At 45.7% G+C, this 27,629-nt stretch overlaps 1 protein-coding gene across 2 annotated transcripts in view; it reads right to left on the reverse strand.

Moving 5' to 3' along the window:
- Positions 1-27,629, reverse strand: part of STX8 (syntaxin 8) — a 106,830-nt gene that overhangs the window by 15,415 nt on the left and 63,786 nt on the right. The window contains exons 7-9 of one of the 2 annotated variants that reach the window (XM_075519203.1): positions 23,712-23,813; positions 21,165-21,324; positions 19,022-19,040 (exon numbers count right to left, since the gene is read on the reverse strand). In XM_075519203.1, coding sequence (XP_075375318.1) covers positions 19,037-19,040; positions 21,165-21,324; positions 23,712-23,813 — 266 coding nt within the window. In that variant the 3' untranslated portion in view covers positions 19,022-19,036. Of the gene's footprint in view, positions 1-19,021; positions 19,041-21,164; positions 21,325-23,711; positions 23,814-27,629 lie in introns of those variants that run through there. The other variant, XM_075519205.1, reaches the window with a different exon arrangement.

Below are 27,629 nucleotides of genomic sequence, written 5' to 3' on the forward strand. Positions count from 1 at the left end.
AATAACACAGTTCAGTAGCAATGCGAAAATTTCATGCCGATGAAGTAGGGAATTCAATCCTTGCTGAATTCTTGAAATCATTTAGATGTTAACAGAAGTTTCTTCTCCAAAAAAAGAAGGCAAGGCATCTCTTAAAGCCCACACACACAGATCTTTGACTCCTATATGCTGGTGTACTACACAAAACTATTTTGGTTTTGGAAGACTGCATTGTCTCATGTGTCAGGATGGCTATTTTATTTTATTTTTTAACTTCTGACTTGAGCAGAGCCAAACCTGTACAATTTATGCAAGTTCAGTACAAGAGGTCCTCTCTCATTTTGTATTTAAAAAAAAAAAAAAAAAAAAGAGAGAGATAAAGGAGGAGGAAAAACCACAATATCATTTCATCTCAGTACCTTCCTAAAACTTAAGAATTTTATAAGGTCTTAACTCCAGTTCTCTTCTTTTGCCTTCCCACATGACAGCTACAAGCTGCCACAGCAGCTGGACAGTAAACGTCTTCAAAGGAAATAAAGAAATAATTGCTCTCAGAACAAAGTGCAGGGAGAAAATCTGGCCTGGGTGACATGAGCAATGCAGGGCTGAGCGGGCTGCACCCAGGGGAGCAAACGCCGTATGTGTTATAGCTAGAAGCAACCTCTCCACATACCCGCTCGCCAGCGGAGACTTTTGTTTATAAGGGAGAAAGGCAGCAAAACCAGAAGAGCACTGGGAGCACTTACAGAAGGCAGGATGTTTTGGAAACCCATCTTCATATATTTTGCATCTTGTTCTCCTGCTGGAGAACGTTTCCCTTTTTCAGCTCCTTAAGGTTATTACTAGATATGTGCGGGGGTTGACACAGAAAAAAAAAATATAAAATTAAGAAAAAAAAAAAAAAGGTCTGTGTAAGGAATGTAGCCTGTTATCAAACAATCAACAAGGATAAAAATACTTGGGAGCAAAAAGAAGTTGCCTGATTTACTAAATATTTTTTTCCTTACGTCTAATCCCACAGTTAAATATACAGAGCTTATTCCCCTCACACTTCTAGGGGGAGAAAAAACCCACACTGCAAAGAGGCATATAAATCGCCCTGGATCATTTGTCTGAATCCTGCTCCTGCCCCGAAAGAGGGACGCTCCATATGCTTTTGCAATAGCTCTGTTTTGATAGTATTACCAGGAGTGTCCCTTATTAATCATGTTGCCACTAAAAGTCTCCCTGGAGTATTTGCTTATTCTATACTTTTCCAAACTGTTTCAGTTTTCTCAATTTATTAAAAGCTCACTGAAGATGACCATAGTTAAAGCTAACCTCTGCTACTACAAAACTGGAAGGAAAAAAAAAAGGGGGGGAGAGGGGGAAAATCACCTTTAACCATGAATTTTCCTCTATTCCCCAGAAGAAATCCCCCCCCCCCGCAATATGCTGTTTCAGTCTTTGTTACCTTCCTCTGACCACTTCAAGTTGTGAAGCCTGAGATACTGCTATTTAAGGTAGCATTAACATTCAAGAAACACTTTCCTGGATGTTACTATTTGAGTCGAGATCATTGGAAGAAATTTGGTATTGGCTCAAGCCTTCAGTGCCCTGAAATCAATGAGCTTATTTCAGCCTGTAAAGTGTTCTTAAAGACATGTTTAAGTGCTTTGCTGGATGAAGAACAAAGCACTTGGCACCCCGCAGAACTGAACCCCGCTGAGGTACGAGGCATTTCCAAACATTTCTAATTAACTAAAAGAATCCACAATTAAGAAAGTCGCAGTCACTTGGTTGACAGAATAAAGGCAGTGTTTTGCAAAGCATCCCATGTTCCCCACTCCGGCAACGCGCACCCCTTCACAATACCAGACACAGGAAAGAGAAACGTGTCTAATAGTAGGTGGGCTATAAAGAGCAAAAGAGTATCTGGCTGTCCTTTGGCAATTCAGCAGCGGTGCTGAAATCCAGATCCACGGCTGGGCTTCACAAGGTCCCTGCTTCGAGGCCGCGAGTACTAAGGAGATGGGGTTTGCTTGAGCTGACCACTAGACCCTGCCCTGCTCCTGCGCATCTTGGCTTCGTTGGTGCCAGGGATCAGCCAGCCCCAGGGAAGTTCTGCTCGCTTCAAGTGCGGGCAGTCCCATCTTCTTATCTTAGATCTAAAGATGGGCCTAAAAGGAACAAAAAGCGGTCTCTGCAGTGCAGAAGAAAACGTTAGGTATGAAAGCTTCAGACCGAGTACATGTGGTCTCCGGCTTTGTATAGATGATCAGGAAGATCTCCATTTATCCCCTAGATTTTACATTGTTTTGAGGACTCTGCTGTCTGCAAAACATTAACTCAAACCAAGTGGTACGATTCTGCTAAAATTACACTTTCAAGCCAACTACGTCTTTCTGAGTCAGAAAACAAATAGGCTTTTCAATGCACTTTTATTATTGCAACATGTATTTCATTCTTATTTTCATTCAGCTTATACAAAGATTAGATAAATTATTTCTCATGTTTATCTTTCCCCATGAAAAACACAAATCATCTTGGTGCTATGCTAACAAAAGCTTCCTGTGCTATCTAGGCACAGGACACCAGGGAGAGGCCCCTTGCTCTCCAGGCCCCGATCCTGCAAACAGACAGACAGCAGCTGACCCTGCAGCCTAGGCAGCGTCCATCTGTGGTCAGATGGACTCCGCATGGGTGCAGTCATCGGAGGCAAAGTCCCAAAGACCTGTGAAATCTGTGTAGAGGCTCAGACCACCTTCAGCTGGAGAACTCAACAGGGACTTTCCACCTGTGGTCCATGGCTACTTCTAAGGAGCCCGAGGACAGCGGCCAGAAGTGAGGCTATTCCAACCAAGGTTTGAGTTCAACTGGGGGGGGGTCTATGAATTGTCCAGCATGAGAACACAAGCAACAAATCAAAAATAGGCTGGAAACCAGAAAAACCAAGCTAGCTCAATGTTAAGAAGAGGGGCCTGAACCTCTACATCTACACCAACCTTTGTGACAGCCCTGAGCTGGAGACTAGAGTGTGGCTTAAGGAGACAGATGCTGATGTAAAGTGCTTGCTGCTCTGCATGCATGTGAAGCTCTCCGAGATGATCTCACCTCTCAGCCAACGAGGGGAAAACCTACACCACGACTCCTGCGTACTGCCACCAGGTAGAGCCATGCATGAACAACTCTAAAACAACGTTAAGAGAATTTTTTTTTTAAGGTTTCATCAAATCCTGCCTCAATCACTCCAAAAGTTTCAGACTGCACACACAGCATTATAGCAGAAATAAGGTCATCCGCAAATGGTTAATGTAACGGATATTAGGTGTGAACCACTGGGACTGCAGTAAGATGCCTGGCAGTATTTGATTTGAAGCAAGCCACAGAACACGACAGTAATTTAAACAAAACTCGTCCAGTTTATACAGAGCTTCCCATCCCTTTCTCCCAACACAGTCTCTCTTTCTGTCTCCTCTGTTCCGGGTGCAAGCTAGCACAAGCTGACCACTTATCATGGAGCCTATCTCGAAGCAGGAATTTTATTCACAATGTTTGGCTTTAGGAGGAGGCAAATTAAAGACAGAGATGAAGGGATGCTTACCCTTTTATTTTTAGCACAATGAAGGTTTGGTGTGAGGGAATCCTAATAAAATGTAAAAGTCAACACTTCCAATGGAGCATCCTTAGTTTCTTTTAAAATGAAGATGTGGATGCAGTGATTAGTTTTTGCTGCTAGCAACTCTTTTTTTATTTAAACATTGTCCACTGTGGTTTTAATGGCTTTGAGGGGAGATTTTTAGTATGATCAGCTGCCAAGAAACATCTCCCAGTTAGCTGCTTTGGTCGTCAGTCAGTAGCTGCCATTAGCACAGCAGTTTCTATCTGCAAATCCAATAATCCTAGAACTACCAAACATAATTTTCCCTTGAGATTAGTTTTGGTGGAGAAAAACATCCTTTGGAAGGCAAAACGCCTTTTTTTTTTTTTTTTTTTTTTTTTTTAGCATTTTAGCTATCAAAACACATGGTGCAGCCTAGAATAGTACTCCCCATAAAAACTGTTCTCCAGCTCTGCTCCTCACCCAGCCTGCCAGTGAACATGGGAAACCATTAACTCAAGCTGCTACAATTAACTCCCAGCATCTTCTTCAAAGACTCAGACAATCCCGAGCTACTTGTCATGCAAACAACCTGTGAGATTCATTCTCCTGGCAAGGCAAAAGGAGGGGTAAATTACTGAGTTAAGTAGATTACTGGGGAAGGAGTCACACTCAGCAGCCTTATGAGATGATTAGACCCTGGGAAATTCATACGCCAAATCCCCAGGTCCTGATAGCGCACATTCATTACCACTTTCAGGATCAACCGTAATCAAGAACCTCCTCTGGCAGCATTAAATACTCTTTTCCCAATGAACTTTCATTTAGCTTTCCCCGAAAAAAGGAAGATTATGTTTACAATTTTACAGGGGAAAAAGTTGCAGCAGCATTTAGCAACTCAGCAATTCACCACTAAGATGACTCTTTTTTTTCAGAGAAGCATCAGCACTTTTGAAGCAATGATGCTACCAGCACCGTCATCAACATAATCGTTAAAAAACTTAAATGCCGTTGCTCTGTGGGTGTACGTGCGCAGCACTGCCAACAGCAGCACCCAGGGACTGCAGAGGGGTGTCTGCAAACAAGACAGAGAGCAGCAGTTATCTGTCATGTGCGTTTAATAAATCCAACGTAGCAGAGCAGCTTTTGCAATCCAAAAGAGGAAAAAAAAAAATCAGATTTGTGGCAAGAGAGCCGGCTGCTGTAACAGTGATGGAAAACGGCCTGTGCCTTCTGCAGGAAGCTGCAGGAGCGAGTTAAGACTACGGGTTCCCCAATTAGGGTCCGTTTGCCCTCGTGGCAGATGGGCGAAGCCTATCTATGTACTTCACCATGATCTGCCAGAGTACATGGACTGAAGTTGGGAAATTAATTGCCCGGAGTACTGGGTAAACGGGCAGCAATCATTATTTTTTCCCCACTAACGACATTTTGTGAGGAGCGCTGCTGGTAGCGGCAGGTTCTGAGAGAGGCTGTTCCACAGTGGCTTCAGACATGGCTTTATAACATGACATGGCTTTATATCAGACATTTTCTTTTTAAGAGACTTCTAGTTTAACATGAGTCTATATAGCGTTATTCAGCAACCCTCCATTATCTAAAGAATTACAAATTCCCTATTTTCTTGATCTATATAAAGTAAAGGGCGTAACCCCATCACGCTGGAGAAGGTGAGAGTATGCTGAGAGTTCTCCCTCCTACCCGAGGTATTTTTATCAAAGAGATGTCTTTAAAAATATCTCTCAGAGAAAGTCTCTTATGCAAGAAGTTAGACAGTTGAGGACTACTGAAGTGCAGTCTAGTTCGATCAAAGGAAACTCCACCACAAGAGACTATTTCATGCCCTGGTATCTCAAAGGAGGCCATGATAAACTGCAGAAAACCAGATGATCAACCTGATGAGAAGGGCTCATCTCCTCAGAAAGCTGAGAGAGGTATGATAGCTATGAAGAAGTACAAGGATCTAACAGTGGTGATGGGGGCATTTGGGAACCACCTTCAAAAACGCTGTGTTTACCAAGCCACCAGATGAAGTGACTAAGACGTATTCCATCACTGCAAAGGGCAGTTCAAGTCATTTCAGCAACGGAAAGGAGCCCACTAGCAGGCTCTACTGAGTAGGAAAGCCCTGATCTCCCAAGCATCAGCCATGTCCACACACCTGTGGATAAATTTCAACTGTTAATGCATCAGCTTACTAACCCCAAAGTGATGCCTGCCGACCTGCAGCAGCAGCAGAGGGCTGCTAAACACCAGGTCCTCAAGGAACGGCTTCTCCAGCCACCCTCAGCCCACCTGCCTCCCCCCTGCTCCCAACCTGCAGGATCCCCTCGACCGGACCTGCTGCCACTCCACGTGGAGGGCTACAAGCAACAGCCAAAGGGTTTTTTTGATCTCAGACTCCGCATGTCGCGAGCGCAGCAGAGACAAGGGGCTGTTCTTGCCCACTGCATCCATGCCTTGACCTCAGGTGGCATTAAGAGAACGTGCTTTCGTCTGTGTCAGTGAACCCAGAGAAACACCCAAGCAGCCACTCCTGCAGGGCAGTCTGGGAAGGACAGACAGGTTACTGCGCAGGGTGCTGCGAAGCAGTTCACAGCTCATCTGAGCAAAGCATGACAAAATCTGGATCGTGTCCCCAAAATCCGATGGCTTAACTCCAATTCCTCTAGCACCTCAAAGTCAGAGCTGCGCTGAGATGGTCCGACAGCAGGCTGGCAGTGACGATGCTCCAGGCAGGCATGGAGGACCTGGACACAGCCAAGCCACAGGCACTCAGATGGGGACAACAGCACTGTCCTGTTCCACAAAGGACAATATATATGTTAAGGAGCTACTAATACAGGTCAACCACCACAGGATGGAGCCAGCACTGGCCTGGCAGCAAAGGAGAGCAATTCCTCACAGCAATCACTCCACTGTTACTCCCAACTCCTTCCTTCATCCCTTATGGCCACGAGGTCTTTTTTAGCACTCGCCTTGCAAGAACCTTGGCAGAAGAGCACAAACCCTACAGGGAAGGCAGAACCAGCCACATGAGTCCACAAAGATGGGAAGCCTGCCTAGAAATAACACATTTCCTGCCTTCCTGATGCCCCGTTTCTTTCTTAACCAATGCTGAATGAAGGCTTTAAAAGGAGACGGGAGTCCTCCCCACCATCTTGGAGTTATGGAGCCAGCTTGGTGTCTCAGGTGAGCTAGACCACCACTAAAACCAGCCACTGAGCAGAACAGAGCCAAAACTACCCCTTACCTCACGCTCGGCTCTCTTGCGAACCTTGCCAAATTAAGCAAGGAAGCAGACGACTGGAGCTTGTATGTTGTAAAACTTGTTCAGTCATAACCCATAAAAATACCTGAATGCCCACCTACGGACACGCCACACCTCCCTTTTCGGCGCTACCACATCAGTCAGGCTACAACCAGCTCAGCTTATTAAGCCATTTAACATCTAAATACTCCCCAATTCCAAGCCTTTTGATGAATTAACCATCTACTTATTGCCAGAATTAGCAGGACAAAGGATGACCACCAAAAAAAGCCATCGGCACCCCTTGACCTTCTCATTTACACAGTAGCAAACAAAAATCAGTTCTACTCTTCCTGCCTTGCAAGATGATCTCTAGTGTTTGGTTCCTCTGGCAGCCAAAATAAAGCATGCATCTTTGCAACGGGAGCAAGCCACCTGGACATCCCAAGAAAAAATTCAGTATTTCACACAATTACCAAGTACCAGAATTCAACCTTCCTTATCTTAACAGGGCTTATACAGCATGCAACAGAGCAAGCCTCCAAATTCACCCACTCCTTACTTCAAGCAGAATTTAAAGACCTAAAGCATGACTCTCCTCCTGCACGGACTACACCACAGCCTTCAGAGTAGCTCCACGTTACTGCCGCTCAGCGGATACAGTCCAGGCTGGAGCAAATCCAGTCGCAGGGAAGTCTCAGCAGAAGATCCCAGCACAGGAACAGCTTTTCGTCAGTGGGCAAGGCTGACTGATCTAAACTCAAGATATTCCTTTTCAAGAAAGTTTCTCTCATAGAGCATTAACTGCTAATATGCATGCACAAATACGATACGAATGCTTAAATGCAGACAGCTTAAACTAACAGACAGCTGTACACAGGAGAACAGAACTTATTCTGCATTCATCTACATAATTGTATTCAGCTACCAAAGCAATGAGCATCTTTGAAATACCAAAGGTGGTGGTAAACAAGCGTAAAACACTTAATTATGTAGGAAGTAGTACAGAGCACACGGCAAAGTAACCATGCATCCAACAGATATATTAATAACGTTATTACCAAAGTAACCAGTAAAGCAGAAGCAGCAACACTGGGAAAGACGTGCAGAAATTAAAGAATTTTAATTTCAGCAAGGGCTGAGGTGCAACGTGAAGTCTGAAAATCCACTTCTCCACCTCATGTCCCATCCGAACCAGAAGTTCTAACAAAAACTGGAGATCAACTTTAAACAAACATTTACGCAGCTCCCAAGCTATTTGAGTACCTTGTCAAAACACCCCCCCCCCCCAAATAAAGTGTTTCTGAATCAGAAAGCACAGAATGCAAAATTCACAAGAAGAAATCAAATCCTCTCATCTCAGGAAACTGGAAATGTTACTGTTTATAATGCTGCATTCTCCCTGAAAGCATGCTGTAAAACACTCGGTATGAATCATTTGGCACTGCTAGTGTTTTTGTAGAAGGCCTAAACACTGGGCTTTTTTCCCCTCACTTCTGAGTCTTTAATTCAATATCAAGGTGGGAAATTAATATTTTTGCATTTTATTTAAATGCCAGAAAAACATTTGCTTCTTCTCTAGCAGGAATGAGTCACTTTGGCTCTAATAAGATGCTTTTCTGAAACTTTTTAGCAGTACTGTTGCCTTGCTAATGCTCTAGAACTTAAAACAAAACATTGTCTGCTGGGATCCCCAAAGACATTATAAACACTGCAGTAGTAAAAAAACCTCACGACCCTGCAGGAGCTGGAGATCTTGCAGTGCTAAATAAAATCACCAAGCGCAGGGAGAAGCAATAAAGCCGGGAATCTCTTCGGTTCTGGAGAGTTTATACTTTCCAAATTCCTTGAACTTGGTAGATTTGGGAGAGTTATGCAAATATGCCTATTATGTTAAAAACCTAACCCTCATGATATGGCATCGTGTTGTATAATACAGTCCTCTTTTCTCACAGGCAACCAGAAGCAAGCGACAAAGCAAAGTGGCGAAGGTACAAATACCAGTATAAACTACAAATTCACTCTGCTCCTGCCTACGCTGCAGCACAGGGGCAGGGGGCAAGAGAAAGCAGTTATCACCTACCCGTAGGGAACCACTTCACAGGATGTATATCACATCTGAATTATAGCCACGATGCTGGAACTCCTCAGCTGAGGAATTAAAACAAGTTTACAGAAGTTACGGATAGGTGAACGCTATCCCCATTCTACTCTGCCTCATACACCACCCTCAAATCACAGCTGGCAAGTCGTCATCCCCAACTACCTCTGCTGAGCCCTGACAGCCTACGCTGGGTGCTCTCCCACATGCGTAAAAAGTTTCTTAGACTCAACATCCATCACAAACTACTGTCTGGGCTCTGCATCTCCAGGCAGCCTGACTGTCTCCCTCTCCCATCCCAAACTGGTACCAAGGCTTCTCCTTGGGTTAATTTGCAGTCTTCCAAAGAAGTAACAGAGCAGCATGATGAAGACCAAGTGTTTCAGTTTCACCTTCCACCTTTCCACCTTCAGCTGCTGCATAAGAGTACTTGGCCACCGGGCTGGGACCAAAGGCCATGCCACGTCTTCGGGAGTTGATGGATGTAGAGCCTGCAGCCCCAATTAACCACGAGGCTTGGAGACACGCCTCAAACTGGAGTGGAAGAAACACTTCACTAGGCACTTGTTAAGCCCCACAAAAGTGCAAAGACTACAAAAAACTTAATTTTAGTAGTCCTGCGTTTTCTGCCTCAGGTGAGCACATTTTGCTCCTCATTTTTGAACCTCAGCAGCTGACTCTGAGGTGTGGAGAGCCTGACCTGACTCCAGCCTGCTCACTGCTCCTGTCTGTGCCAGCATCGAAGTCTTCTCTCTGGCTGTCAGCTAAAAGAAAATCAAATCAGCATTGACCATCATGATTGAGAGATCTGAAGATGATGAATACTACAAAGGACTGTGGCATTTATTTGCAACCACTGTGGGGAAACAGGGTGCTGATGGCAATGGCAGGCACGTTCACTATACAAAAACTTGAAAACAAGCCCGTTACTTTGGGTAGGTCTGACTCGTTTAGGTGATTTCCAAGGCCATTAGCATCACCCACCGCTCAAGCCATCCCTCCAACAGCTAATCATCCGGCCAACCCATGAAATTTCAAAGCTAATATTCCTCCCTGTGTAAATACGCACCCAGGCATCAGCTACTTAAGAAACGGTGTTTGCCCTTTTTTGGGGTAACCTCTGACCCTCCATTAGGACTGATGAAGGATGCTGCGGGACACGTACAAAACCCTTCCTACCCCCCACGAATCATTTTTGTTTCCCCACGCAGGCGGCGCAGGAAGGGTGGTTGGCTCTGGGTCTCTGAGAAAGGCTTTCTGCGGCGGGAGGCGGGTTCACTGCCGCACACAAGGGATGACCTCTGGCAATGCCCGGCTCGCACTCGCTACTGTCTTCAGTTTGGCAACACGGCACAAAAGCGGCGTGCATGTGTGTACCCCCTCCCGCCCCAGCCCCTCTTCACGGGGGGCCGGAGCTTCACACGTTAACGGGCCCCCTCGAGACAAAGCCCGCAAGTTTCTTAATTAAGTCGAAGTGAAAGACGGCCTAAAAGCATCCCACTTACATCCTCGGAGTACCTTCAGTCTGGACTTCAAACGCAGGCAGTGCTCTGCCCGTCAAACCGCGGCCTTAATAGCCGGTGGATGATTTTTCTCTTGTAAATGGGGAATGCCGTGCCTTCAGCCCAGCCTCTTCAGCCTCCTCTCATCTTCCCTCCAATTTCAGACATGTCTCTGGATTATAGAGGAGGAAACAAAGGGACTGCTTGTGTGTCAGAAGCCCTCCAGAGGGTCTGCGTTTCAGTCCACCCTTCTCCAAAGCAGGGCAGTGTCTGGAGAGCTCTTTAGCAGTTTTCGTCTCATTAACATTTCCACGAGGGATCAAAGAATATATTAAAAAAAATATCTAAGTACAATTCCTGCTATGGAACGAGAATATATAAAAAAATCTGCTCAGACGCCTTTCCCTGATCCACTGCATTATTATTAGATAATTGTCTCTTCATGAAACTGGCTTTTATTCCTACTGAACCCCACGAAAGTCTCCACAGATCCGTCCCACCAAGCCTCCGCGCCCCCGTACTTTTTCCATCATCAGGGCCGGGTTGCTCTATGTTCCTCCCAAACAGAACCCAATTATTTCCCGGCAGTAAGTCACCAGGAGCAGGAATTGTTTTAATTTTGTCCCTTTGAGCAGCTGCTCGGGGTGGGCTGGGAGATGGCTGCGGCCACAGAGCTGGGATGAATACTAAAGAAGCACTGAGGCATCGCGTCCTGCGCGGGGGGTGACGGGGTAGGATTTTCTCCTCGGAGGAAGCAAATCAGTGAGCTTTACGTGTCCAAAATGAGCCTTTTTCTTCCTCCTCCTTGGATATTTGCGTGCCCAAACCCTGCCACCACGAGAGCTGCAACGCACCTGAGCCCCTTGTAACAGCTTCACCGTCGGTGCTGGAAGCGGGGAACCGTGCCCACCGCCCCGGCCCCCATCGCCGCAATTCTTCCCCTTCTCATTAGAAATGCCCAGCAACATCCCGCAGACAAAGCCACTGCAAACAAAGTGCGGAGAGAAGGGGGGAAGGGGAGAGAAGAGGATTTTTTTTTTCCTTTTTTTTTTTTTTTTTTTTTTTTTTAAAGAAAGGAGTGCGGAGGAATTCTTCATTCACTGATCTGTAGAATACATTAATATCCCGAAGTGTTGGCACAGCCTCCAATGCTCGGGGGACCAACAATGCAAGCAATGACTCCGAGTCTGGGATCTTCAAATAAACCACCCCTGCTGTCATGGCCACCGGGAAAGAGAATAACAGCAATATTAGCTGACCTTCATTTTGTTGTTTCTCCAGACCTGACTGCTAGACCTCTGTTTGCCTGTTACTAGGATTTCTTGGCTGAAAAATGTGAGCATTTCCTAGACGATACAAGAGGCAGTTTATTAGGTAAATAAACCAGGCCCTAAGCAGTCGCTTCTGCTTGATAATGAGGAGGGAAGGAAAGGAACAGACCTCCCCGCACCACCTAAAATAACCCCAATCAAGGCTCTATAACTACCACCGCATGCATATTTTTCAACAGACAGTTAATGAACAAGAAAAGGTCATTTTAGCCTAGCCAACTTGTGAGCAAAACCATTTGCTCAGAAAACTATAGGCCATAAAAATCACAGCAGGCACTGTCTGTATCGTATAAAACTGTCCATCTATGGAAGTAGAAAGAAGTTTAAAATAAGTGTATTCTTTCAGGCTTCTGACAAAAGAAAGCATCAAGGGGAAAATGCTTATAGAGGAGTCTTGCAAGGAGGGCTGGGAAGGAGAGCACATGGGACACCTCCAACGGCTCCCTTCTCAGCTATCTCCAGGATCCACAGTGATAAACATAATTAAATTATCAAGCAGACAACGACCCAGGGACAACAATTAAGGGCGATTTGCATACCTACAGCACCTCCTGCAAAAGGCTACTGCAGCAAATTAGAGGCAAGTTTTACAACATTTCCCAACACATCTCAAGATAAATGTAATAACCAGATGGTTTTAGAAAGCATGGCTTGGAAAATGAAGTTTCCACTGAAACAGAGCTAGTGGCACTGTTTTCCTTGCCAAAAAGGCAATGTTCTGGTGCGTTTTTTTTAATATATAGAAGATAAGTATTACACAGTAGCTACTGTGTGTTACAATCCAAGTGGGAATGTGGTACAAGACAACCATAATGCATCAAAAGCCACACGAGGCACAACCTCACACCTGCAACTCATCTGCAAATCCCAGTACTCACTAGAATTTCACAGCAAAGTCACTAGCACAAGCTGATCATCCTGCAGCAGAAACAAACCCCTTCCCTCCTTCCACCCCAAAGCGAAAGACTATTTCTGAAGCAGACAGGTTATACATTGAAAGAGTGAACCCCATTTTGCTGCTGCAGATCTGCGCACAGGAAAGCATTCCTGCCACCAACGTCCAACTTGGCTTGCAGACAAGCGTGACGCTCTCGCAGACAAGTGGGACATCTCTGCTTTCACCGCAAAGGTTTAGAAGTCACTGCAAACCCTACATCCAACACCAGTACAACACGAGCCCTGTGTGTACCACCTCTGTGTGACACCCGGCAGCGTGATGCTGAGCAAAGGATGCAAAACCTACCTGAAGCCTTGGGCAAGCAGACAGCTAGCCCACGCTGAAGCTACCTTAAAGGCTACGCTCACCACGGCAGCACTCACATCGTCAAGCTGTGTCACAGTGATGCCAAAGTCATGGACTTTGGCAAAAACTGCATTTAAATACAGTGTTAAAATGGGCTGGTTTATTAAGCTCATGACTTAAAACCCTACTTCACATGGTTGTGAGTTTGGAGAAGCAAATTGGGCTGTGATTGCACGTTCCACCACAAGGAGGGTGGTGAAGCACCTTCCAGAGGCAGCAGGCACTCTTGGACCAGCTCATGGCAGCGAGTCCAACCCAACTCATCGTTGCCAGACATGAAACTGCCCTTTCCACAGCCGTACAATCTTTTACGAGCTTAAGTCAGTTAAGAAGCTTTTCCCCTGGAGTCCTAGCAGGAGGTTTGGTGGCTACGGGTGCTCCTTCAGACTGCGCTTGCCCTCTGCTAAGAGGCAGGTATCAAAGCGGATGGTCCCATGTCGCCCGCCGCCCTCCTCTGTGCTGGGTCTGGCAATCCCGCAGCAGTAGCACAAGTTGCTCCTGTGGACTGATCCAGTGGAAACCTCCATCTGCTCTGCAGCTCGCCCCAGGGACACGAGTGTGAGGTCCCACTCAGCCCAGGCAGCAGGACAGTGCCTGCCAGCAACTGCAGCTGCACCCCACTGTGCAACACAGCACCCTTCAGCACCCGCACACCAGCCCAAACCCGGCTCCTTGCTGGTGCTTCTGAAAACCTCCGTGGGGCTTTTGCCATCCAAGCCCCACAGCCCCAGCACAAGGCTGAGCTGCTTTCAGCAGCACCAAACACGGTGCTGGAGCACAAACACTCTCCGGTTACGACTGTTCTTGCAGACGCAGCTTGTTGGCACGACCGAACGCACGGCTCCCGTAGGCTTTCCCAATACGAAACCACCAATCCCAGATGTGCAATGTGGTTCAATTAATGCTCCTTGCTGGAAGCGTAACTCCTGCCATTTGTACGCTTCAAGACAAACGCTGCATGAACATATTTGATTTTCACCTGAAGTGAATACTTTTTTTAAAGTAACACCAGAGACTTTGGCCATCCCCCATCAGACCTGACAAGCCACCCCCTCAAGGGCGGGGGTTTCTTATTGCTCTTCCCATTTGCCCGAGGACAGTTAGCACGATTGCAGGAATCCTACTGTATTTTTGCAAAACAAAAAAGACTTGAGATCACAGCCCTTGTTGATTTATATCCCCAATTTCTGGTGGGATCAACATCCTCTATGCATCTCGGAAAGCCCTGAAGAGAGAGCATAACCACTTGGTCCCTAGCAAACTAATTTCTCCATTGACCACATCCTCCGTGTATTGTTGTGTCCCTCAAACGCCCAGGGCCTGTGAAGCAGGATTCCAGATGCTGGACCCTCTCTCTCCCAGGGCACTGTGTGTGCAGCAGCGTTGTGCTCAGGACAGCATCTTTGGCTGGGGTGGATTTAGGGTAACGAGACCAAGAGAGGCTAGAAATGGCTCGCTTGGGTATTTGGGAGCCAAAGAGTAAGGCAGAATTTCAAAGTCCTAAGAACTAACACAAACAGTTAATCCAGATAATTTCCCCCCTAATTTAATTTTAACATGGCACGAAATCCCCAAGCCAGAACACCGTTGTATTTCAACTCCAGAACGGGTAGAGCAATTATTTTGTCATTGAGCATGTTAGGAAAGAAAAGGCAGAAGGAGGCGAGTTTGAGCCTCTTTGGTAATGTACAAATTAACACATTTCAGCACCATTTTCAGAAATATAAATTAATGATTTAATTCTGCAACATGTATCCTTGGAAACCAAGCTGTAAGCAGTCGCCCTTGGATATTTCACACAATTCCAATTTTTTTCAATATTCAAATACAACTAATTGCTTGCCCTTTTGGAGTGATGGACAGCTTGGGTGAGCAGGGTGCCCAGGGGCTTATTTTACCACCAGATTTGTACAATCCCACTACATGGGTTGACAACAGCTGCTCTAAATCTCCTGATAGGTATGAACAAGCATTGATGAAGTTCAGTCTGTTTGAACAGCTGCATATGCAAATGTAATTAAGAAGATGTCTACTGCCTTTTGCTCTCCTATCCATGCCCCCCCTCTTCTCCCTCTCCCCTTACTCCGTCTCCTAATGGGGAGGGATGCCATTTCATAGCTTCAGACTGGAACCCGTGCCTGATTTGTGTCTCACAACCGAGTCCCGGAGATGCCACTCTCCAGCCCTCTCTACCGTCATTTGGGGTGTCCTTAAATTTAGGGCTCAGCTACTGAACAGCCGATTATTTTGCAACCTCGATGCCCACGCATCGACACTGCCACTTGAAAAGCAAACCCCTTGTCAGCATATGGCAGCAAAGTAATTTTTCCCCACCTCATTTTACGCTGATCAGTTTGTGACTGCCCTTCATCCCTTATTTATACTACACTTGCTGTGCAGCCTTAAGTGAACCATTTCACTCATGTCTATCTGCAAAAGTTATCCAGGGAGATACTCTGGGGGTCACCGCAGCCAGAAGAAGGCACGTGGGAAGAGGTGGCACAGGTGCAGAAGACCCAGACAAGCGATCACTGGTTGAATCCACCAACCCAGGGCTTGGTGGGAAGATGGAGAAGGCAGTAGTGGTTCTGGAGGGTCTCAGTGCCACAGGGGGAACTGTCATTAAATGAAGCCAGGAGGACCGATGCACACAGAACTCCAGGTCTTTCCCTTCAAACCGAACGTTATCTGGGATATGTATCCCAAAACTAGGTGGACTGAGCTGCGGTCGCCTGTCCAGCACCAGAGAGGAACCGCAGCATCCGCACAACCACACCACAGAAAGGTAAAAGTGATGTGAGCAACCACAAGCCTGTCCGATTAACCTCAGCAGGATGGAGGCTGTAGAGCAAACTGAAGAAAGACTAATTAGAACATGAAACTAAATGGTAAACAGGGTAGAAAACAATGGGACTGTACTGAAGGGAAATCAGATCAAACAGAGCTAATCAGGTTAGCCTGATACAATAATGAATTTTCTAGACAAAGGAAGTGTGATAGATCCCATCCACGCAGACTTCAGCAAAGCATGTGATACAGTGCCATGTGGGAAATTATTAAATGAAAAAGATGGGGATTAGCAGAACTGTAAGGCCAGGAAACTGGTGAAAGGCGAAGCAGCGTTGAAAGAAGGATCAGAATGGATGGAGGTCACCGGCAGAGCTCCTCAAGGAATGGTCAGGAGGCTGATCTTATTAAATATTTTTATTAATGACCTTGGCACAAAAAGTAAGTGTGCTAATGAAATTTGCTGATGACACAAAGTTGGAAAGCAGCACCAGCACAGAGGAAAGCTGGGACAGCATATAGGAAAAAAATGGGTAACTTTGAAGACAAGTGGAGGAAGGTTGAAATTCAATGGGATGAAAGAGGAAGCCACGCACGTGGAACAAACAATAGTTTTTGCTACGAGTTGGAAAAAAAAATGAACTCAGGTGGAAAATGTTCAAGAGTGAGAAAGGCCCAAGCAAACAGCTCGAACCAAAACTGACTGAGGCACCAACATGCTGTAACTGAAATATTTCCAGCAGCCAGAGAAGTGCTAAAGCCAGTGGGCAAGCCATCGTGAGAAGGCGCCGGGGATGTTGCGGTTGGTTCTCATGATTAAAAAAAAAAGTTTAAGTATGAAAAAGTGTAAAAAAGGACTTATCAGAAAACAGATTGATTTAGGAGATGAAATGTAAAGCCGCTTGTTCAGCCCCACAAAACAAAAGCTGGGAGGGAACACGGGGTGATCTTAGACACACATTTGGGAGGGTAAAATCAAAAAGGGGAAAGAACTATTCAAGACACCAGAACAAGGGTTACACGTGGGCACCATGAAGTATCCCTGACAAGTCTAGGCTGGAAATAAGTTTATGACCATTGCAGCCTTCCAATAGGAGTAATGGGGGGGAAAAAACAAGCTTGTTCTCAGAAATTTATCTTGAAGGGATCCTATGACCCAGAAGGCTCTTTCCGTCCTTTCCTGCTAAACACACGCAGAGCTGACACCACCAGTAAACGCCATGCTCCTCACCTGGAAAGAAATTCATAAAGCAACTCCGAAACACCTTTTTTTTAAAAAAAAAACCAACTGTTTATGACTGCATAGGTCCATCCTCTTTCATCAGTTGCATCTATTCCAACAACTCAGCATGAGCAATTTTAAGCCAAATACTTAAGTTGTGAATATAGCGTGTGTGAGGAGGAGGAGGAGGCACAGAGAGGCCACGAGCTGGCCAGAGGCTACAAAGGCACTGAGGGAGCGAGGACCAGGCTGCTGGGCACACGCTACCAGCAAAGGCATCATCTCAGCACCATGAGTGACCTTTTTTTTCAGTGTATTTGCTGAATCGGAAAGCATGCTTTGGGATGTTTCCTTCATCCCAAAGTCAGCCTGTGAGCTCCTCACCTGCTCCTTGGAGGCTCAGAGCTAACGAAGCAGAGAAGTGTTTCATATTATGGGGAAACAAGATGCTAAGACAACAAATGAACTGTAAGTCTTAGATTAGCAAAGTGCCGAAATTACTGGACCTGTCTGTTTAAAAGTTGTTCTATTAGCATAATTAATGAAGCCACATTTCCCACGATGTCCCTAAGCTAATCTGCTTTGAGGCTTCTCTGATGTCTAATGAAACTTGAGCTCACCCTGCCTTCCGCCCCCTCAACACGGCCTTTAATTGGGTCTCTGTAATGAGGACAGATGCCCAAGTAAGCTTGTAGTAACTTCTTATCTTTGCGACCTCTATCTCCAACTAATTTCAGCTTCAATTAGCCAACAGGTTCAGAAGTCAGTCTGGCAAGGTGGGAGGAAAAGCATGGCCACACACGCACAAGGGGGCTGCGAACCCACTGGTTCCTCCCAAAACCAGGCTCACCTCCGGCAGACCTCCACTTCTCCCGGGTGCAGCTAACCTGTGCTCTCACAGTGAAAGAAAATGAGCTGTGTGAGAGGAAGAAAATGCTTCAGGAAGCTCAGATGAGAACTACAGCACAAGGGAAGATGATACACAAGGTAGCAATACCAGTGGAAAGCTAAAATCTGCAGCAAAATCTGTTGGACGCCTGGTATTTCCCAGCAGGCTGGCTGGCAGCAAGCAAGGGCTGTAGGAGAAGGAACGAGGAGACAGAAAAGCCCAGATGAAACTCCATCTTCTGTGCAATCACTGCCAGCTGCCCCTCGGTCACCTCGCTGGGCTGCTCTGGTCCTGGGAGGAGGGAAGTGTCGATGCATATAAGACACCAGCGATCAGTGAAGACAGCAGTGACAAGCCCAGTTTAACCAAGAGAATCATCCTTCTTCTGCTAAAGTTTCTTTTCAAAGCTTTCTTGCAGGGGTAACAGCTCAGAACAAACTTTTCAACATGTAATTTCTTAAAATGGAAGAAACTGAAGGAGGGGAAAAAAAATCATGAAAATATATAACTTGCCAGGCCAAGAAAACTCATCCTGTAGAAGCACGGACAGGTGACTCAGAGCCAGTGCAGTTGTCAGAGCAGCCCTGGGGAGGAATATCGGTGTAACTTCTCCAAGAGTCAGATTGCAGGAAAGGTTGATTTAATGGCACACTACACCAGCTTCTCCACTCCACTGAGAAAAAAATAAGTGGATGGGGACTTGCTCATCTAAACACGCAGCGTACATCAGAGGAACAAACTTGAGTAACTGCCATCCATAATTTATAAAACAAATTAAATCCATGGCAAAAATAACCATAACTTAGAACAGAGCGATCGTAGAATCTGGCGGAAAAAGGCCCCAGCCTGCATGAATCATTATTTTCTAGAGGAAACCTTATATAATCCAAGCTACTCTGTCTTAAAACAAATTAAACATTCTGAAAACTCCCATTAATAGGTTTGGCAAAGCTCTGTCTTTAATTCAGGTATTTCAGCGATTTGCTAAGATACAAAAACCTACCTGGTACTGAATAACTTCACGGTAGTCTACGCCCTGCTTTTGGCATCTCCAAAAACCTCCATCAGAAGGCAAAGGGGAGATGAGAGCATCTACCTGGAGCCAGAGGAAGGCGATTAGATTGCAATGCCATCTTGTGGAATAGGAGAAAACGAAAGATGGATAAAAAATTGCTCAGCTGCCACTTTGCAACTGTGTATTATTTTACAGGACACAGATATTGGCCCAGCAGGGTATATTTGGTGGTTGCTTCTCATTTTCCTTGTTTATCTGAAAGGTTAGAGAGAGGCACGCAGTGATAACTGCAGAGACATGGTCTGCTTCCCTCATGCTGCTTGGAAGGGGATGGACACACCTGTCAGAAATAAGAGTTTGCTCTTTTTTGCTTGTTTTTAGCCTCTACTATGACAAAGTCACAATCTTTTATGCTGCTGCCCCAGGAAACCAGCCTTCCTCCTTGGCTACAGGAGAGCCACCAAAGAGAGTGACTTGTAGGACCAGACCAACCCCCCAGGTCCCCCTCACAATCCATGGTATACTTTAGCAGGACCTGAAAAACATTTCTGAGTCCGTGCATCACACAGCTTGCCTGCGATCACCTCCGCATACATCGCATCTGCTACTTAACGCTCCCAGCTGTGTCCTGTGTTACTAAAATCCCTGTATATAGAGTTTTTATCACAAACAAAGCCTGGTTTAACCATCCTATCTGAAAGAGCTGCCTAGTTATAAGTCTTTAGGCAAAAAAAAAAAAAAAAATTTACAAAAGTTAAGGATGGGGAAAGTTATCAAAAAGCACCATCCAGGTAAGCCAGGATGTAGCTGTGGACGACAACAGACTTTCTCTTCTCCATGATGAGGCCAACTGCAACCCATGGCCAGGGAGAAAGAACCACAGACTCTTGGCAGACTCCTGACTAATACTAAACGCTTGAGCCTGATGATGAACAGAAGTAAAACCAACCCACACAGGTGCATATTGCACTGAGCGGCTGTGTTTTGGGACCCCTGCAAAACCTGCACCCACTTCCTTGAAACGGGTTGTACCCCCAGCCCTCGGGGACCTGGCGGGGTGGGACAGCCTGTTCCGGGCGTGGGACAGCCTGTGCTCGAGCTGCCGAAGCCTGGGGACTGCAAGCAAAGGGGAAGGTTTGGTGCTGGCAGGCTGTTCTCAGGACGGCTGCCAAGGACACCAAGGGATGAGCTGATGCTGGAGCCCACTCAGGTCAAGAGAGGATTAAAAACCACACAGGAGCTGTGCAGCGAATCCCAAACAACAGAACTGCTGACACTTTGACAGCAATGCAGCAGCACTCTTTTCAGGGCACACACTTTCCTTGAAAAATTTTTTTTTTCCCAAAATTGGAAATTTTGAAAATTTTTGGAAAATGTGGAAATTTTTTTTCCAATTGGAATTGGAATGGATGGGATCACAGTTAGGCTATCTCTATCCAGGAAAACCAAAAATACTGAAGGAATCAATCATTAAGGTATTGTGGCATTTGCCACATCATCAGGCTGTTCCAGCTCTAGGGTTTGTTTGGGGAAAATTTGTTCCCCCCTCCCAGCATCTCAACCTTAAATATACTTCCATTTCTTTGCTTATTTTTAAATGCAGTTCTTAAGAGGACATTCTGAGGGTTAAAATTTCTAATCAAAAAAGTTAGCGAGAAATGGTTACTGAGTGTTACTCTGCACAAGAAAACCCCTAAAGGTATGGAAACTGGGAGAGCGTGGGGACAAACCAACCCAAGAGGAACAGTGGCAAAACTGAAAGGACAGGATTGTGCATGCCGGCATTCCTGTAGCAAATTTAGTAAAGACAGCCTAACATTTATTAATGATTTGCATGTACATTTTGGTGAAAGCTCAATGCGACTTTCTGAAATCTAATATATATGTCCTACCATCCCTCCTAAATGCCCTGCAAACTCTGAAAAGAAATAAAACAATGCCAAGCAGCGTGCAAACATTTGCCTGCAGATGACTGATGATTTTCAACAATAATTTCATAAATGCAGCGGGCTTAAGTATACCCCATGATTATTCTTCCACTGGGAGTTCCCACTGACACCAGTGTGGGGCTGCACAGGGCCACCAGGGAAGATGGGCTCCAACCGGGGCAGCCTTCATTGGGCAGAAGCAAGGGGTGGGATTGTCAACAGCTCGAGTCAGCAAGAGAAACAGCATTGCAAATAAGCTGCAAATGAAACAACCCACCCGAAATAACCTAACGGTTTCTGCCAGAGTACGGCCAGAGGTGCGGATGCTGCTCTCCGCAACGCTCCTGCACCCAGCGACGCCTGCGCCAAGCAGGTAGCACCGAGGGACGGACGGCTGCGGCATAAATCACGCCGGTCGCTGGAAACAACCACCAAAGCTTGAAACGATGTTTGCATGAGAACAAGATGTTGAAATATTGATTAAAGTCCGATTTCACCAGCAATACTTTGATTTTGTTATTATACTGGCTGCTAACAAAGACACACCCATTAATGCATTACATTCTTGCTCGTAAAAGGGTGATTATTCCAGTGTTCACGCTAGGCTGCTCTGCTTGTATCCACAGCCAGTGGCTCCAGTACAGGCACTCATCAGAAAAATAAAAAGACATTATGATTTCAAAAATGAGGCACAAACACAGAATATTGCAGAGACTGGGTCCAAGCAAATGCCTGCATCCTGGGGAAGGAAGTAGCGGGCAAGGGAGAAGACTGAGCACTTCACCCCACTTTAAATCCAAAGTAATAGCGCAGAAACCAAAGAGTTACTAAAGATTTTCTCAATTTAAACGAAATGTTGGAAGGGGGGAAAAAAAGCACTTTGAAAAAATTACCTAGCAGGTGCCAGTTTTCCCACTGCTTGGCTTTGTTCAAGGAATAATCGTACGTACGTGGAGGGTTTTTCTGATCTTAATACGCTTGTTAATTTTCAGCGCCAGGGATAAGGGTGGAAAAGGGATGGGAAGAATGCCATTAAAGGCTGTGTCTTCCAGCATTATTGTTCTAAAACTCATGCTTAGGCAGAGTAAAACAGCTATCTGACGCAATATCGTGTTTACATATGCCCAAATTGTTATGCAAACACAGGAAGACCTATTGGAGCAGAGGGAACAGGCACCGAGAGGCAGCGCTTCTCACCACCCCTTGCAGAAAAATGTTTTTCAATGTGGAAAGGGTGAGAGAGGTCACCCCCAAGGAATCCAGCCCTGGATCCTCCCAGCCTTCGCCTCTCCCATCCTCCTCCTCCTCCTCCTCTCAAATTCCCCAGCACGGCCAGCATGGGCTTCCGAGTTAAAGAGACAGGCTCATTATCCAGCAACATTGTCTGGGGGCTGCATTTGCATGAGGAACCTAAAAAGGGGGAGAAATACCTGAGGAGGGAGAAGCTGTCCTATATGAGATGGGATTCACTGTCCGCCCTGGGCAGGCAGTTCACGTCGTGCTTCCCTGTACTCATGCAGAAAATGGAATCACAGAAATTAAGGGGAGACTCCAAAGGCACACAGGGGTACTCGGCATCATTCGAGTGCAATTATTTTTAGATTAAATCCATCTTGCATCAACTTTAAAGATCTAAAATAAAGAAGTCAGTCATGGACTCTGCAGTCACGCCTTTAATTCTATCTGTAGTTGGTACGAGAGGGATCAGAGCGAAATGCCTCTGACAAGTCAACTTTAACCTCCAGAAGAGGCCACAGATTTTCATCAGCCTATATCAACCAAGCTTTCAAAAAGTTATCGCTGACGAAGAACCAAACAAATCCCTGAAATATATCATCAGTGCTTGAAAAATGCCTCATTGCCAGTCTGAGCTCGGTCGCTTTTGCTGCTAGATCATCAGTATACAGAATAAAAGCTCCCCACCAGCCAGAAACCTTTTGTCCACCCAGATGTGTGACCAAATCAGCTCTCAACTTTCTCTATACTAAACTACATAAGCCAAATTTCATTAACTTCTGGCTATAAGTCAAATTTCTACAGAGCAGATATTATTCCTGTTAGCCTTTTGAGTCCTCTAGAGTGCCAAAAACAAACCACAGACATCAAAAGTGGAGATGTTATTTCCAGAAGTGTCTCACTACCACCACCTCCCCATGGACATCCTCCCCCGGTCACTCCTCAGTGTCACTCATCCCCCAAGATACAGACATTTTCTGCCATCACCAACAGCACCTCCCACAGTCATTGCTATCAAACCCACAGCTCTTCATCCTATAGGGGAAACCTGCATTCACTCCCTCGAGACGTATAACCTCGCTTTGGCTATATGGAAAGGGAGTCCAATTTAGCTTTACCAGCTTGCATGTAGCTTGAAGAGTCACCAGCAAGGATTTCATGTCTGGCAGGCTGTGAATGTCACTTGGTTGGCAACACATTCCTGCAGGACACCACCAGAAATGTCCCTGCGGCATCACTCCCCGCTGTGACCAGTTTGTGAGAGCTGGTAGCTAGCAAGTTTTTTAAACCTAATTAACACGTACCGCACTCATTTCATACAGTTCTACAATTTCCAATCAGAATATTGTGCAACGCAGGAGTCAAATGGTTTAAGGAAGTTAACTATATCAACACATAGCATGCACAGTGAGTCAAACCTGCAACAGCAGCTAATGTCATGTTTGAGTTTGGAGAGGTGGATTTTTTTAACTTTTAAAAGAAGCTGTCCTTGGGGGGAGCACATTGCACACAGCCTCTGAGTGCTAGACTGGTTTCTCATCGTTTAATAACAGGGCAGTATCAAGCCTGTGCTCAAGCCATTTCCTACCACAGGACGTTGATTTCTTATCCACCATCTTCACATGCCGCGTCTGGTTGCGAAGCTTGTCGTCTGTGTTTTCAACCAGGTTAGTCAGGTCGTCAATGATCTCTGGGGAAAGAGAAACACGAGCATTAATCTCTGAGCCCTGCAGCATCACTGCTCAACAAGCACGCTCCCACTGGAAGCTCCCAAATGGAAACCAGCTGCATCCTTCTGTCTTCCAGTATCACAGACCAGTTCTCCACATGCACTGAAAGGTCCAATCCTGGGAAATACGACACAAGAGACTTTAACTTCTGATTCAGTGCAGTCCTCCACTGCAAGAGCGGACGAAAAAAATACAGCCTGAAACTGCAGGATCAGTCTACGTAGCCACGGAGTATAAGATGATGGCATCCACAAAACACTAGCCAAAGTAAGAGAATTATAGGAAATCTGAAATTTCAGTCCCTGGAATAGAGCACCTCAACACTTGGCCATTACATAGTCATTAAAACACATTCAGAATCACTATCTTCATAAATGCTTTTGAAAGCATTCAGCACAGTCCCAACCAAGCGATCACGGACGATACAGCCAAAGTCCCGCCTTGGTTCAATTACTGAGATGTACGGATGGGAGTTCTGTTTGCAGCTCAAATGATCCTCTGGGAAAAGGAAAGTGAGCAAAATTTCTTCTACATCTATTTTTAATAGAGGGGAAAGGAAAATTTCAAGCCAACCCACCCTCAACCTCATGCTACCGATGACTTACATTTTGTCAGGGAAATCGGACCAGGTACAAGGCTTTCACCAAGACTGGTTGTTAGGTTGGGATTTTTTAACACCGAAAATTAAAAGCCACATTCAGGCATGAAATTTCCTTCTTGCTGACTGTTATGCTCTAATTTTCCTGAAATACACAGCCAGTGCTTCTTGCTGGGTGTGTGAATACACTGCGTTTGAGTTGCTTTCTACTCTGCAGGTAGGAATGGCTTTTTTTGTGCATGGTAAATCAGGAGGAGGACAGCAGCCAAAACCTGAATGCTACTGCAAAGCATCTTGCTCCGGTTACACTTCTAGCACTTTTCCCACTATTGATCACTGTCTTAATAAATCTAGCCTGCCTTCTGGGATCAGCTCGGGGACAGCAGCCATGCCAGCTGGTGGGTGCTGGGCTGTCAAGTCATTTGTACCCAGGCAGACCCTAGCACTGCACCTTTCCGCTGCAGCACTGCTGAAACGTCCAGGTTTAACGGGCCATAAGCAAAAGAAAAAAGTTAGAGCACATAGAGTTCAGTTAGCAAGATATACTAATATTCTGTTCATTTTTATGCATCATAACCCTGTATGCATGCTGGCTGAGGGTTAAGGAAAACAAGTCCCATCAACAGGACAGGGCCCTTCTTAATTAGCCTTTATTGTTCTGACAAAGAGATTTCCCAAATATCTCTACTAGAAAAAGGGATGACACGAAAGAGGGCATTCCTTGTACTTCCAAAACTTCCCTGTGACACTAAAATAAAACCTTGCGCTTGCCAGAGTAGTGCCAATATGTGACATTAGTTCTTGCAGCTTCTCAAGAACACCTGTACACCTCTGCTGGCCATCGCTTTTATACCAGCGCTTGAAAGGGAATGGTTTCCTCCGCAGTTCACCTTCCCGCAGCAAAAGATGTTAGCTATGCAGGGTGCTCATGTCGTCAAATCTTACCAAGTAGCAGGCATTGCTCTAGATACAGAGATAAAACCACTTTGATCGTGCATATGGATAACGGAAAACAAATATTTAATCAAAGTTCTGAAGACACAAAGGAAATTTTCAAAGGCATATGTAGCACAGAGGTTTTACTCTCCCAGCAAGTTGGGAGATTTAAGCATCATCCTTCTAATGCATGCTTTCTAAGTTTGCCCCACAAGCACTCCATCATCTCCAGCGAATCCCTATGTAAAATGATATCAGCATCTAAAAAAAATCTTGTACTTTGAAAATATCTTTCTTAAAACACAAGCTCCCGATTCATGTCCTTCAGCCTAAACCATCTAAGTATTCACATGAAGGGAGGGCAGAGGGCAAACATCAACTGCTTCTGTGTGTGCAGCCTCAGCTTTATCCTATAGATCTAAACCATTCACCACTCCTGCGGTTAAGCAACATCACCACACCATTACTGCTCTACTCCAGACACAAACTCGCCATATTTGTGAAGTTGTTTAAAATACTCAGGATTTTATTGTTCATCCTATACCAAAACACACTTTCCCAAGTGATGGCAGGTACTTTATTTGAACTGCAAGATTTGTTCAGTTCATAGTTCAGATATTAATTCTCCTCCCCCTCCCACCCAACTTTCCCAGGTCCAACATCTGCAAAGCCAACAACATTTTGGGGAAACTTTATCTGTCTTGCGTGATTCAGCACACAGGAAAACCAGTACAATGCTGCCTGCAAAGGCAGGCTTTCTCATGTTTGCCTCCAAATGAAATAAGAGTGCCGAAAGTTCCCATCGTTGTCAAGGACAAAGTGATAAGCATGCTTGGGAAATAAGAGACTTTCCTTTGCCAACACTGACCAGACCCTCCTTGAAAAACATCCTGGTGAACAAGCTGTAGCTAAATGAGAACAAATGCGAGCAGGAAAATTTTCTGTCATCATTTCAAAGCCCAAGGCATTGCAATTAGGCTTATATCTAGAGCCTCTCCTCTCCCATCCCCCTGCACAAGCCAGTCCCCTGTCAGACAAACCAGCAGGAGCCATTTCTGAACCACAGAACTGGACTGTACAGCTTGGGAGAAGCGTTTCTCCATATCTATAGGTCTCTTGTTACGGTCAGGTTTCAGGGGAGCAAGCCAAGCACATAGCCCAAAGCTCAACAAGCAACCAGTCCTTTGATGTAACATGCAGTTAAGACCAGGAGAAGCGTTGGGGCGTGCATGGCACAACCATGAAGTCTGAGTAGGGTCTTGCCTTCCACCGCTGTGCTGGGGATGGCATGGGGAGAAAGCACAGAGAGGTTCTTACCCCATCGCCAGTTGAATCAGAAGCCTGGACCAGCAGGTTCCCCAGGCCAGGGTGCCCTTGCAACCACCAACAGCCTGCAGAGGAACACCCACCCCTCTACCCCCACCAACACCTTGCACAGACACATCCATCCACCCCTCTACACCCCCCAACACCATCAACACCCTGCACAAAACCATCCACCCCTCTACCCCCATCAACACGCTGTTGTGGTGACACTCGGTTCAGAGCAGATCTTGACCATCATGTAAATTAAAGTATTTCTCCCCACTCTAAAGCAAAGAAAACACAGTGGAAATACATGCTGTATAAGGCAGAGTTGAAAACTAGTAATGAATTTCTAAGGTAGGCAGAGCTGCTGCCAGAGAAAACTAACTCCACGGCTAAGAAAGTCTTCAGAGCACTGACAATCCTACATTAGCCCTCAGCAGGCTCCCGAGGACCACCTCTTCTGACAGGTGACCCACCTGCAACCCCTTTTGTCCTTCAAGCTGGCAATTACATTCAGGATGAAGAATTTTCTATCACCTTCCATTTACCTGACTATGCAAGGAGCAAATTAAAAAAACCAGAGAGAAACGTGAAAAAAGGGAAGGAGCGAGGTTCCCCCGTTGTGAGGGAGCAGACGGGAAAAGCAGGCTGACTGCTGAAGGGCTGCCAGTGACCTTACAAAGGACGTTTCTGTAACACTGCACTGCAAACCACATTTAAACCGGTAATGCAAATTTAGCCAAGGTCTTCTTTCAGCAAAGCAGGATCTTGAAGCAGAAGATAAAACCTACTGAACAACCCTAATATTAAAATCTGAGTAATTTAAGCCCAGCTGATGTGGGAGAAGTTTGAAGGTTGCTCATCTGTTAGAGATGAGCTCAGAAAGGACCTCCTATATCAGCGGGGACTTCTTGCTTCAAAACCGGTGTCACAG

Source organism: Mycteria americana, chromosome 16 (genome assembly GCF_035582795.1).
Source record: "Mycteria americana isolate JAX WOST 10 ecotype Jacksonville Zoo and Gardens chromosome 16, USCA_MyAme_1.0, whole genome shotgun sequence".
Lineage (NCBI taxonomy): Eukaryota > Metazoa > Chordata > Aves > Ciconiiformes > Ciconiidae > Mycteria > Mycteria americana.